This window comes from Littorina saxatilis, linkage group LG16, assembly GCF_037325665.1.
Source record: "Littorina saxatilis isolate snail1 linkage group LG16, US_GU_Lsax_2.0, whole genome shotgun sequence".
Taxonomy (NCBI): domain Eukaryota; kingdom Metazoa; phylum Mollusca; class Gastropoda; order Littorinimorpha; family Littorinidae; genus Littorina; species Littorina saxatilis.
Window position 1 is genome coordinate 29,070,466 of NC_090260.1, and position 14,425 is coordinate 29,084,890.

A 14,425-nucleotide genomic window follows, 5' to 3' on the forward strand; every position below is an offset into this window, starting at 1 on the left:
AAATAAATTTCCGCCGAACCTGGGATCGAACTCACGCTGACAGCGGCCAACTGAATACAAATCCAGCGCGCTACCAACTGAGCTATATCCCCGCCCCACATACATGCACGCACGCACGCACGCACGCACGCACGCACGCACGCACGCACGCACGTACACGGGGGATAAAGTAATGTTTTGCTAAAATAAAATCAGTCTGCATGTCGATTTCATTCTGTGAGTTCGACAGATTGACTATATGTATTTATTTCACCTCATCAGACTTGCGGGCGGGGATGTAGCTCAGTCGGTAGCGCGCTGGATTTGTATCCAGTTGGCCGCTGTCAGCGTGAGTTCGTCCCCACGTTCGGCGAGAGATTTATTTCTCAGAGTCAAAGTCAACTTTGTGTGCAGACTCTCCTCGGTGTCCGAACACCCCCGTGTGTACACGCAAGCACAAGACCAAGTGCGCACGAAAAAGATCCTGTAATCCATGTCAGAGTTCGGTGGGTTATAGAAACACAAAAATACCCAGCATGCTTCCTCCAAAAACGGCGTATGACTGCCTAAATGGCGGGGTAAAAAACGGTCATACACGTTAAATTCCACTCGTGCAAAAAACACAAGTGTACGTGGGAGTTTCCGCCCACGAACGAAGAAGAAGATCCGACTTGTTTACCTTTCTTTTCTTTTTTTTAATTGAACAATCATCGTCATTTGTTTTTGAATGTATTCATTTATGTATCTATCTATTTGTTTATCTATCTAGGTTGGATGATTCATTTAATATTGTCTTTTTATATTTAGTCAAGTTTTGACTAAATATTTTAACATCGAGGGGGAATCGAAACGAGGGTCGTGGTGTATGTGCGTGCGTGTGTGTGTGCGTGTGTGTGTGTGTGTGTGTGTGTGTGTCTGTGTGTGTGTGTGTAGAGCGATTCAGACTAAACTACTGGACCGATCTTTATGAAATTTGACATGAGAGTTCCTGGGTATGAAATCCCCGAATGTTTTTTCCATTTTTTTGATAAATGTCTTTGACGACGTCATATCCGGCTTTTCGTGAAAGTTGAGGCGGCACTGTCACGCCCTCATTTTTCAACCAAATTGGTTGAAATTTTAGTCAAGTAATCTTCGACGAAGCCCGGACTTCGGTATTGCATTTCAGCCTGGTGGCTTAAAAATTAATTAATGACTTTGGTCATTAAAAATCTGAAAATTGTAAAAAAAAAAAAATATATATAAAACGATCCAAATTTACGTTTATCTTATTCTCCATCATTTGCTGATTCCAACAACATATAAATATGTTATATTCGGATTAAAAACAAGCTCTGAAAATTAAATATATAAAAATTATTATCAAAATTAAATTGTCCAAATCAATTTAAAAACACTTTCATCTTATTCCTTGTCGGTTCCTAATTCCAATAACATATAGATATGATATGGTTGGATTAAAAACACGCTCAGAAAGTTAAAACAAAGAGAGGTACAGAAAAGCGTGCTATCCTTCTTAGCGCAACTACTACCCCGCTCTTCTTGTCAATTTCACTGCCTTTGCCATGAGCGGTGGACTGACGATGCTACGAGTATACGGTCTTGCTGAAAAATGGCATTGCGTTCAGTTTCATTCTGTGAGTTCGACAGCTACTTGACTAAATATTGTATTTTCGCCTTACGCGACTTGTTGAGTATTGTGGTTTCTCCCATTTATTGTACCGTTTATTCCGTTGTGTACTCATTTATGTTTCATTCCTTTGTGCATGTGTCTGATTATGTATTTTCCTGTTTCTTTGTTTATTGATGGATTTATCAGTAAAATATATGGAAAATAAAGTTCCATCATCACCATCATCATCACCATCATCATCATCATCATCATCATCATCATCATCATCGTCGTCGTCGTCGTCGTCATCGTCATCGTCATCGTCATCGTCATCTCTCGCTGACTACCTCTCTTTCTCTCTCTCTCTCTCTCTCTCTCTCTCTCTCTCTTTCTCTCTCTCACTCTCTCTCACTCTCTCTCACTCTCTCTCACTCTCTCTCTCTCTCACTCTCTTTCTCTCTCTTTCTCTCTCTCTCTCTCACTCTCTTTCTCTCTCTCTCTCTTTCTCTCACTCTCTCGCTCACTCTCTTTCTCTCGCTCTCTCTCTCTCACTTTCTCCCCCCCCCCTCTCTCTCTCCGTCTCCCCCCCCCCCCCCACCCCGCTCTCTATCTCAGTCACTCTCTTTCTGTCTGCACAGCCTGTGACGCAAAGGATTTGGTGAACGAATACACGGAACACCCAGGAGCCTACATCTTCGCTTACAACCTGCAGCCCGTTACCGTGGACATTGAGAAAGATGAATGTTTAAGTAAATGCAGCCTGCTCAAAGAGTGTGTGGTTGCGGTGTACTACTTCTCAACTCAACGCTGCTTCCTTAAGAACAGGCCGGCGACGCAAGCTGACCCCTACAGTCGAGGCTACGATATGCCTATTGGATACGTGTCCATGTTCCAAAAAAAATGCGCTTAGATTAACACAAATACACACACACACACACACACACACACGGACGCACGCACGCACGCACGTACGTACGCACACACACACACACACACATACACATACACACACACGCGCGCGCGCACTACGAGATTCCTTTTTGATACGCGTCCATGCTACAAAGGCAATGCACTTAGTTTATCACTACGAGATGCCTGTTGGATACGTGTCCATGCTACAAAGGGGACTGGGTGGTCGAGTGGTAACGCACTTGCGCTCGGAATCGAGAGGTTGCGTGTTCGACCCTGGGTCAGGCCGCTATTTTCTCCCCCCTTTCCTAACCTAGGTGGTGGGTTCAAGTGCTAGTCTTTCGGATGAGACGAAAAACCGAGGTCCCTTCGTGTACACTACATTGGGGTGTGCACGTTAAAGATCCCACGATTGACAAAAGGGTCTTTCCTGGCAAAATTGTATAGGCATAGATAAAAATTGTCCACCAAATACCCGTGTGACTTGGAATAACAGGCCGTAAAAAGTAAATATTCGCCGTAATGGCTTGAGATTTACTGGCCGATGTGAATGCGTGATGTATTGTGTAAAAAATTCCATCTCACACGGCAGAAATTAATATGTAAATCGCCGTGAGCTCTTGTGAGAAGGGGCGATTAATAAATGTCCATTATTATTATTATTATTATTATTATTATTATTATTATTATTATTAAAGGCAATGCGCTTAGTTTATCACTACGAGATGCCTATAAGATATGTGTTCATGCTACAACAGCAATGCACTTAGTTTATCACTACGAGATGCCTATTGGATACGTGTCCATGCTACAAAAACAATGCACTTAGTTTATCACTACAAGATGCCTATTGGATACGCGTCCATGCTACAAAAACAATGCACTTAGTTTATCACTACGAGATGCCTGTAAGATATGTGTTCATGCTACAAAGGCAATGCACTTAGTTTATCACTACGAGATGCCTATAAGATATGTGTTCATGCTACAAAGGCAATGCACTTAGTTTATCACTACGAGATGCCTATAAGATATGTGTTCATGCTACAACAGCAATGCACTTAGTTTATCACTACGAGATGCCTATAAGATATGTGTTCATGCTACAACAGCAATGCACTTAGTTTATCACTACGAGATGCCTATTGGATACGTGTCCATGCTACAAAAACAATGCACTTAGTTTATCACTACAAGATGCCTATTGGATACGCGTCCATGCTACAAAAACAATGCACTTAGTTTATCACTACGAGATGCCTATTGGATACGTGTCCATGGTACAAAAGCAATACACTTAGTTTATCACTACGATAATTATTCCTATTTGATACGTGTCCATGTTTCAAAAGCGATGCACTTAGTGTATCACTACGATAATTATTCCTATCTGATACGTGTCCATGTTTCAAAAGCGATGCACTTAGTGTATCACTACGATAATTATTCCTATCTGATACGTGTCCATGTTTCAAAAGCGATGCACTTAGTGTATCACTACGATAATTATTCCTATTTGATACGTGTCCATGTTTCAAAAGCGATGCACTTAGTGTATCTCTACGATAATTATTCCTATTTGATACGTGTCCATGTTTCAAAAGCGATGCACTTAGTGTATCACTACGATAATTATTCCTATTTGATACGTGTCCATGTTTCAAACGCAATGCACTTATTTTATACCGGCGCTTTCGGACGTCAAAGGGACACTTTCCTTTAATCGAGACTACGAGATGCCTATTGCCTTTTGTATGAAACAGAAGCAATGTGCTTATGTGAAGAGAATCTTTCCCATAGTATTTAACATACTCGAGAATACAGATAACTATTATATAGTATTCCATTTGACAAAACCAATGTGCTTATTTTATCATGACGTGTCCATACGTTAAAGGCCCTCTTTCCGATAATCGAGGCAATTGCCTATTGCCTTTTTGTTGTTGTATATATCTCTCTTTATGAAACAGAAGCAATAAGCTTAGTTTATCATGGCGTGTACGTATGTTAAAGGGCCCCTTTCTTATAACCGAGGCTACGAAATGCCTATTGGCTATTGTTCTATGTACCAAAAGCAATGTGCTTATTTGAAGAGGATCGACGGGCGCAGTGGCGTGGTGGTAAGACGTCGGCCTCCTAATCGAGAGGTCGTGAGTTCGAATCCCGGTCGCTGCCGCCTGGTGGGTTAAGAGTGGAGATTTTTCCGATCTTCCAGGTCAACTTATTTGCAGACCTGCTAGTGCCTTATCCCCCTTTCTGTGTACACGCAAGCACAAGACCAAGTGCGCACGGAAAAGATCCTGTACTCCATGTCAGAGTTCGGTGAGTTATAGAAACACGAAAATACCCAGCATGCCTCCCCCGAAATCCGCGTATGCTGCCTGCATGGCGGGGTAAAAACGGTCATACACGTACACATCCACTCGTGTTAAAAACATGCGTGAACGTGGGAGTCTAAGCTAGCCCGTGAACGAAGAAGAAGATATTTCCCATAATCGTGGCTACAAAATGTTATATTGTCTATCTTCAATGTACCAAAAGCAATTTGCTTCGTTAAAGGGGGTCTTTCCCATAATCGAGGCAAATGTTTCCATGTACCGGAAGCAATGCGCTCAGTTTCTTCTTCTTCTTCTTCTGCGTTCGTGGGCTGAAACTCCCACGTACACTCGTGTTTTTTGCACGAGTGGAATTTTACGTGTATGACCGTTTTTTACCCCGCCATTTAGGCAGCCATACGCCGTTTTCGGAGGAAGCATGCTGGGTATTTTCGTGTTTCTATAACCCACCGAACTCTGACATGGACTACAGGATCTTTTTCGTGCGCACTTGGTATTGTGCTTGCGTGTACACACGGGGGTGTTCGGACACCGAGGAGAGTCTGCACACAAAGTTGACTCTGAGAAATAAATCTCTCGCCGAACGTGGGGACGAACTCACGCTGACAGCGGCCAACTGGATACAAATTCAGCGCGCTACCGACTGAGCTACATCCCCGCCCAATGCGCTCAGTTGAAAGGGATCGTTTCCATAAACGAGGCCACAATATGCCTTTTGGCGATTTGTCCATGTACCAGACGCAATGTGCTTAGATATAGGGGATGCTTCATATACCCAATACCCAAAAGCAATGCATTTAGCTAATGGGGCTCTTTCCTGTAATCGAGGTTAGATTTTGCCTATTGTTTCAAGTACCATATAAGCCATGTGCTTAGTTACAGGTGATTATTTACTATACTCGAGGCTACGAGATTCATATTGGCTATGTGTTTCCATAGACCGGAAGCAAAGGGCTTTTTATTTATTTTTATTTTGTTAATCTTTTTTTAAAAATTGTTTTCATCCTCTCAACTCTTGCTGGTCCAGACGCTTGTTCCTTCTCCCAGTATGCTCCCACGACGCCCCGTCCCAGCACTCACTGCAACATGCACCCCTGAACTTCAAAGCAAAGGGCTTATAGTTAATGTTGATCTTTGACATAATTGAGGATAAAAATAACTAGTATATATTTTTGTCCATTTACCAGAAGCAATGTGCTTAGTTAAAGGGGGTCATTCCTATAATCGTGGCTACGAAATAACTATTGCTTTCTTCTCAAGTACCAGGATCAATTTGCTAAGTCAAAGGGGATTTCATTCCTATCATCGAGACTACGATTATGTCTATTTGGTATTTTCAATGTACCATAGTGTGCCATATTCGTATTGTTTAGTTAACAGTGGTCTTACCTATAATAGTCGCTGCAAAATGTTTACTGCCTATCTTTCCATGTACTGGAAGCAATGTGCTTAGTTAAAGGGGATATTTTCTATTATCGAGGCTAGGAGATCCCCGTTGTCTTTTTTTTACATTTAGTCAAGTTTTGACTAAATGTTAGTCAAGTTTTGACTAAATGTTTTTAACATAGATGGGGAATCGAAACGAGGGTCGTGGTGTATGTGTGTCTGTGTATGTGTGTGTGTGTGTGTGTGTGTGTGTGTGTGTGTGTGTGTGTGTGTGTGTGTGTGTGTGTGTGTGTGTGTGTATGTATGTATAGATAGATAAATAGATAATTTATTGCCAAGTGTACAATACTATGAATGAACATAAAAAATACACGAGGAAAGCAGCTTGCTGTGTGATAAAAACAAAAATAAATAGCATTCATACATCACTGGCGCATAGCATCATACATACATGGGTAAGACAATTTGGTATCACAGTAACTAATACATACACTATACAGACATGGTGAGAACTATGAAACTCTAAGAGCTATCGGAACCCCAAGGACCCCCCCCCCCCACCACTCCCCCCCCCCTCTCCAACCCCTGTTCCCGCACTAGTAACATACATCCCTCCCCCCCTCCCCTCCCCCCGCCGTCCCACAATAAAAGTACGCAGAATAAGATAGGACCCCCCCCTCCCCCCACTATCAACTACTGTAAGAACTGAACATGTTCCATACTGATAAAATGTACCTCTAAAACAGCACATAAAAATAAATATGTGTATACATATGCATGTGTAGAGCGATTCAGAGAAAACTACTGGACCGATCTTCATGAAACTTTACTCGAGAGTTTCTGAGAATGATATCCCCGGACGGTTTTTTTTTTTCGATAAATACCTTTGATGACGTCATATCCGGCTGTTTGTAAAAGTTGAGGCAGCCCTGTCACGCCCTAATTTTTCTATCAAATGGATTCACATTTTGGTCAAGCAATCTTCGACAAAGGCCGGACTTTGGTATTGCATTTCAGCTTGGAGGCTTAAGAATTCATTGATGAGTTTGGTCATTAAAAATCTTAAAATTGTAATTAAAATTATTTTTTTTATAAAACGATTCAAAAGTAAAGTCATCTTATTTTTCATCGTTTTTTAATTCAAAAAACATATAACTACATTATATTTGGATAAAAAAAACAAGCTCTGAAAATTAAAAATATAAAAATTATGATTAAAATTAAAAGTCCGTAATCGATTTAAAAACAATGTCATCTTATTCCTTGTCGGTTCCTGATCCCAAAAACATATAGATATGTTATGTTTGTTTGGATTAAAAACAAGCTCAGAAAGTTAAAAAGAATAGAGATACAGAAAAGCTCGCTATCCTGCTAAACGCAACCGCTACGACGCTATACTGACTGGCTTGTCAATTTCACTGCGTTTTACACGTGCGGGAGATTGACGAAGCCGTATTGTCTTGGTGAAAAAATGCAGTGCGTTTAGTTTCATTCCGTAAGTTCGACAACTTGACTAAATGTAGTAATGTGCTTTAACAGTGATCTTTCCTATAAACGTTGCTACAAAATGTGTATTGCCTATATGTCCATCTACCAGAAGCAATGTGCTTAGTTAAAGGGGATTTGTCGTATTATCGAGGCTAGGAGATCCCTATTGTTTTGCTCTTCTATTAACCAAACGCAATGTGTTTAACAGTGATCTTTCCTATAAACGTTGCTACAAAATGTGTATTGACTATTTGTCCATGTACCGGAAGCAATGTGCTAAGTTAAAGGGGATATTTCTTATATTGCTATTTTGATAGACACGTGGGGGAATTCGGGGGTTGTGATTGGATAGGCTCACACAGCCCTATTCCGATCATCGGGCCATATTTCCACGGAAGTTGGCGAATAAGCTTTCATATTCGCAATAACAAAGACGCATGTTTCCGGTGTCTTCGACGTGTATGAACTACACGCGCATACCTGGTCAGGTTTGCTTCTGTCACTGGTCGACAGACGATGCAATGTGCACTTTTGTTTTCTTACCGTACACGAAATACATTCCCTGTAAAATCCAGTTCTTTAACAGACAATTAACACATCTTGCCAAATTAGAGTAGGTGCATTCCAGCAGTCGGTCTTTGCAATGTTTAGGCAAACAAAAAAAATAGGTGTGGTTAAGGTAACATAGCAAAAACAAAAATAGGGTAGGAAGCTAGGCAATCACTTTTTTTTTAACTTTTTTTTCTAATGTGTACAAATTAAACCTACTTGACAGGGAAATAAGTGTGCGATTCGAGCGCTTTCGCTTTCATTGCATGCGTTTTCTGCACTCGTTTTTTTTTATATTTTTTTTATTTTTTTACAAAATGTAATAACAAGTTATAGAGTCGACCCCTAAAAATAGGGTAGGTCGGGTTACCGTAACCACACCTATTTTTTTTTAGGCCTTAGCACATAATCAGCAAATTCTCCTTTCTCTATGCAACGTCTGTTAAGCGTGATTGTTCTGAAAAGTGACTATTACATGATTGTTCTGAAAGTCTACTATTTATTTCATCGTAATCATGTAAGCCCTCATACGTGATTGTTCTGAAAGCTTACTAATTTACATGATTGTTCTGAAACTCTATTAAAGGTAAACTTGCTTCACCCGTGAAATGTTGTCAGATATGGAACAATGATAATGAATACCCCTACCCCTTGTGGTTGCTGTGTAATAAAAAAAAGTGTCACTGAAAACAGATGTGCTAATGAATTTAGCTTTCATGTGTGTGTATGTGTGGTGTGTGTGCGTATGTACTCAGTGCACTGGCGTCGGAAACGGGAAACGGGGGGGGGGGGGGGGGGGGGAGCAGCTGTTTCTGGGGTGGGGGGGGGGGGGCAAACCTGTCTTTTCCCCCCCTAACATTTAGGATGACAAAAATATTCACAGAGAGAGAGAGAGAGAGAGAGAGAGAGAGATGAGAGAGAGAGAGAGAGAGAGAGAGAGAGAGAGAGAGAGATGAGATGAGAGAGAGAGAGAGAGAGAGAGAGAGAGAGAGAGAGAGAGAGTTGATAAACAAAATACTCCCCCCCACACACACACAACAAGAAATATATTGTCTCGCGTGCAAGACCTTTATAGCCCAGACTCCCCACCCATCTCGCAACCCCGGACATCTCCTCACGTCTCTCATCCCCTCTCCACTTGAATATTTAGTTCATAAAAAAAAGTTTCATTTGTAAAAATTATTTGGTGTGCCTTCCGTCTTTAAAGGGGCAAAAAGTAGCTTCCATTTTCCATCTTTGCCATGCCTTTCGATCCATTTTGGTGACCTAGCCACCTAAGCATGGCAAAGAGGAAAATTCAAAAGTTTCTATGTGTCCCTTTGAACCTGTAACTTGAATTTTGAGTTGGGAATACTCAAGAAGAATCATTACATTTTTGAAGATTATAAATAATTTTTGTCTTTGAACATTTCATTTAAATTTTGAGTTGAGAACAATAAAGAAGACATGTTCAATGTATGAAACGTATTACTTGTTGAGTTTGTATTCATTGGGCGGGGGTTCATTGTATCAAAATAGTGTTCCATTTACATACAGACATACACACAGACAGACGGACAAGGTGAATCCAGTATACCCCCTCCAACTTCATTTGGCTGGGGTATAAATATCAATATCACATAAGATTTAGTATCATTGTATCAAAATATTGTCCCATATACATACATACATGCACACAGACAGATGGACAAAGTGAATTCAGTATACCCCCCTCCAACTTCGTTGGGCAGGGGTATACATATTGTTCCATATCTGACAACATTTCACGGGTGAAGCAAGTTTACCTTTAGTAAAGTTTCAGAACAATCATGTAAATTAGTAAGCTTTCAGAACAATCACGTATGAGGGCTTACATGATTACGATGAAATAAATAGTAGACTTTCAGAACAATCATGTAATAGTCACTTTTCAGAACAATCACGCGTAACAAACGTCCATCGTATGCAATGTTGAAATGAAGTTACCGGTCGGAAACAATCAATCGTTGAATTTCTTCTGAAACAATCCTTGTTCTCTTATCATCATACGCGAAATCACTATCTGTAGCAGAAGTCGATACATTTTCGAACGATAAATAAAAGAGTACGTAGGGCCTAAGCAAGCATGCTACGTGACGTTCAGCATATATAACCTGGCACATTGATGTAATGCCAAACATCCGGTTATGGCGGGTCTTTTCCGTGATACGCGGTCCGTGTGTTGTTCAATGTTCGGTGATTTCCGTGAATACATGCGCAATGGATACGCGCACTAAATCGTCGTCTGTCACGCATTGACTACAAACTGTCCACCCTCTGCTTTAACTTCTTTTCTGGCTCGTCTCCTGCTTACTTCTCTGAACTCCTCACCGTCTATTCTCCAGCAAGACAACTCCGTGCCTCTTCTGACTGTCGCATCCTTACCATTCCACACACCAAAACCAAAACATACGGACAACGCACTTTTACTTTCTGCGCACCCACACAATGGAATTCTCTCCCCTTTCACATCCGCCACTCTCAGTCACCCCAAGCATTCAAACGAGCACTTAAAACGCACCTCTTCAAGAAATACAACCCCTGATTTTGTTTTCTCAGTCCATCAGTAGGCTACATGTAGTGTATTTGTTGTTTTAGTGATAATGTATATAAACATCTAGGACTGTTTTCAGCATTGTTGATAACATGTTCTGTTTGATTAAGGGTATTCAGCTGGTATTTCCTTGTTTTTTACTACCTATTTTATTCATGTTTTTATTACTTAGTTAGTGGAAGAATCTTTTGTAATGTATGTGTGATGGTGTATGCTTTTAATTAAGCGTTGTTGACTATGAATGTAGATGTAAATGCTTGTATAACTGTGTTTTAATTTTAAATGTGTCAAGCGCAAAGAGCATAATTGTAAAGTTATGATGTTGCGCTATATAAATGCTCATTTATTATTATTATTATTATTATTATTATTATTATTATTATTATTATATCAAATAACATGTTGCAAATGATGACTGTGTAATTTAAATATGTGTATGTGTGTGTTTAGAAGAAAATATTTTGCTGCTGCAGTCGAAATGAATTATAAAATACGTATGAGTTAGTCATCGTCTCTCTAACCCCCGCCCCCCTCCCTCCGACCCCCTTTCCTGCACACTTACCCCGCCTCAGCGTGTTCTTTTTGCTGACATTGTTGTTACAGTCTGAAGTCTCACCATCTTCCCGTTCTTTTCCGTTTTGCTTTAGATTATTAGTTGTTGTCTTTATTTTATCTGACTTGTTATGGGTATTATGGGTGAAAGGATTAAAGAAAGCCCGAACTAATCTATGTCGTGAAATTACTGATCTGAATGCTAAACCGACCTGAGGTGGTAGAGGGCATACACTTTTTTAAGGGCAAGAACTACCTCAGTTAAATTGTCGTTAGATATTATCTCCTCCCTATTTGAAGCATGTAAACAACCACACATGCACCAGTCATCAGGATTAAAACAAAATCCTCCCACTTGGATAACGGCAGAAGTAACCCTTCTCAAAAGGAGAAATGCTAATAATTATGTTAGTTACTTGACATGAGGCTCGTTTAGACATGTTTTTATTGAGATAGTTACGGAGTTTCAGTTAGTTAGTTAGTTGGTTAGTTGGTTAGTTGGTTAGTTGGTTGGTTGGTTGGTTGGTTGGTTGGTTGGTTGGTTGGTTGGTTGGTTGGTTGGTTGGTTGGTTGGTTGGTTGGTTGGTTGGTTGTAAAAAATGTCGCATCATGTTTAAACCAACACGTGTGTCTAATCCAAGCCGGTTTAACAACAAGTTAAAATAAGATTAAAGAAAGCACAAATAAATCTATTTCGTGCAAATCTTAGTATCGATGCCAACCCGACCGACCGCAAGTGGTGGAGGGCATACACTTTTAAATGAGAGTGCGTTAATCCCGTACACAATCTTATAGATGACGATGCTTTAATCCCTTGACTAAAATTGTCGTTAAATATGATCTCCTCCCTGTTTGAAGCTTCAGGAACAAAGTCTAAAATCTGACTCCATTGACGTAGATGGAAAAAACAGTATAATCCTGTTGCAGCATAGGCTTTGCGTGTGTGTGTGTGTGTGTGTGTGTGTGTGTGTGTGTGTGTGTGTGTGTGTGTGTATATGTGTGTGTGTGTGTGTGTGTATGTGTGTGTGTGTGTGTGTGTGTGTGTGTGTGTGTATGTGTGTGTGTGTGTGTGTGTGTGTGTGTGTGTATGTATGTGTATGTGTGTGTGTGTGTGTGTGTGTGTGTATGTGTGTGTGTGTGTGTGCGTGTGTGTGTGTGTGTGTGTGTGTGTGTGTGTGTGTGTGTGTGTGTGTGTGTGTGTGTGTGTGCTGGTGTGTGTAATGAAGGATACTGTTGGATCAAAACAAATAATCTTTTGTATTTCCATACGGTTCCGTTAAGCCTAATAGATTAAGGGGATAGCAAACCAACAACCTGTACTTTCACTGAGGTAAGTTCACAAACCTCATGTATTTGGGGTTTAACTTTTTTGCACAACGATGACGGTCTCTGATAGCCTAATAAACTTGGCCAAAAAATGATTGCAGCAAATTTCAAACCCAAATAAAAACATTTATCCCCGTGTCATTTCATTAAAACGTTAGATGCCAGTGAAGACCGTTCACAGAACCTTCAGGATCATCTTTTGGATTAAATATTTATTTTACAGGGATCACGTGACCGCCGCTCAAGTAAGGGTACCCTCAAAATCGACCAGACACACACAGAAGAGCCAAATTAAAAATCGACAAACAATCACAACAGGCAAAACTTTGCAACTTTGACATACAAGAAGAAAGTCACACCAATTATTTACCCTGAACAGATTGTTTTGTTTTGCTACCTTGCGTATTGCGCGTGCTATGTTATTCCTACTGATGCAGGTGTCGATCGCATGAGCGGTGGAAAACGGGACTTTTTGCATCATTTTTTTAGGGGTATCATGACAAAAATGGCTGCACTTTAGCAATGACTTGGTGAATTGCTTTGAAACTTTTAGAAAAATTTACCAACATACTAGAGATACTTCGAGCGAAATTATGGATTGTTACAGGAGTTTGTTAAAATGTTATGCAATTTTTCGAAAGAAGTTTTTAATCTTGTCATATAATTGTTCACTTGGGACCAAAACATTCATGACTGTGCATGTCCTTAGAAAACTGATTGATACACACACTGGTAAAGTATTATGTGCGTATAAGCACTGACGCAAATGTCCTGGGCTTGTAAACACGCTACATATTTAAGCGATGATTCTGGTGCAACAGCGATGCCCAGCCAAGCGTGACCGTAGCATGTTTTAAGAGGCACGCAGCGATAACAACCGTAACGATCCAAACTTTCGCACGAAGCATTTCTAGTATGTTGGTAACATATTTTGAAAGTTTGAAAGCAAACCACCAAGTCATTGCTAAAAATGTAGAGCTTTTTGACATGATACCCATACAAATTGACGTAAAACGTCCCGTTTTTGACCGCTCTTGCAGTCGACACCTGCATCAGTAGGAATAGCATAGCACGCGAAATACGCAAGGTAGCAAAACAAAACAATCTGTTCAGGGTAGATAACTGGTTTGACTTTGTTCTCGTATGTCAACGTTGCAAAGTTTTGCCTGTTGTGATTTTGTGTCGATTTTTCATTCGGCTATTCCGTTTTTGTCTGGTCGATTTTGATGGTACCCTTACTTGAGCGGCGGTCACGTGATCCCTGTAAAAGAAATATTTAATCCAAATGGTGATCCTGAAGTTTAAGTGAACTGCCTTAACTGGCATATACAGTTTTAATGAAATGACACGGGAATTAATGCTTTAATTTGGGTTTGAAATTTGTTGCAATAATAGTGTGGCCAAGTTTACTTTGAGAGGACATTAGGCATCAACAACCTATACTTTCGTAAGTTCACAAACCTCATGACTTTATGGTTTTAAAATGAATGTGCAACGATGACGGTCCCTGTTAGCCTAATACTTTGAGAGGACATTAGGCATCAACAACCTGGACTGTCATAAGTTCACGAACCAAATGTCTTTGGGGTTTAACATTTATTTACATATATTACCACCCCCCTCCCCCTACCCCCCTCACCCCCTCCCCCCTCCCCCTCCCCCCCCCCTTGTATGTGATGAATCCCGACAGCAGTACACGCGAGCGTTTGTGGCAAA

General features: G+C 40.5%; 1 protein-coding gene across 1 annotated transcript in view; it reads left to right on the forward strand.

Moving 5' to 3' along the window:
- LOC138950780 (uncharacterized) overlaps positions 1 to 2,527 on the forward strand; it is a 33,172-nt gene extending 30,645 nt beyond the window's left edge. The window contains exon 8 of the mRNA XM_070322505.1: positions 2,230 to 2,527. Coding sequence (XP_070178606.1) covers positions 2,230 to 2,501 — 272 coding nt within the window. The 3' untranslated portion in view covers positions 2,502 to 2,527. The remainder of the gene's footprint in view (positions 1 to 2,229) is intronic.
- The last annotated feature ends 11,898 nt before the right edge of the window (positions 2,528 to 14,425 follow it).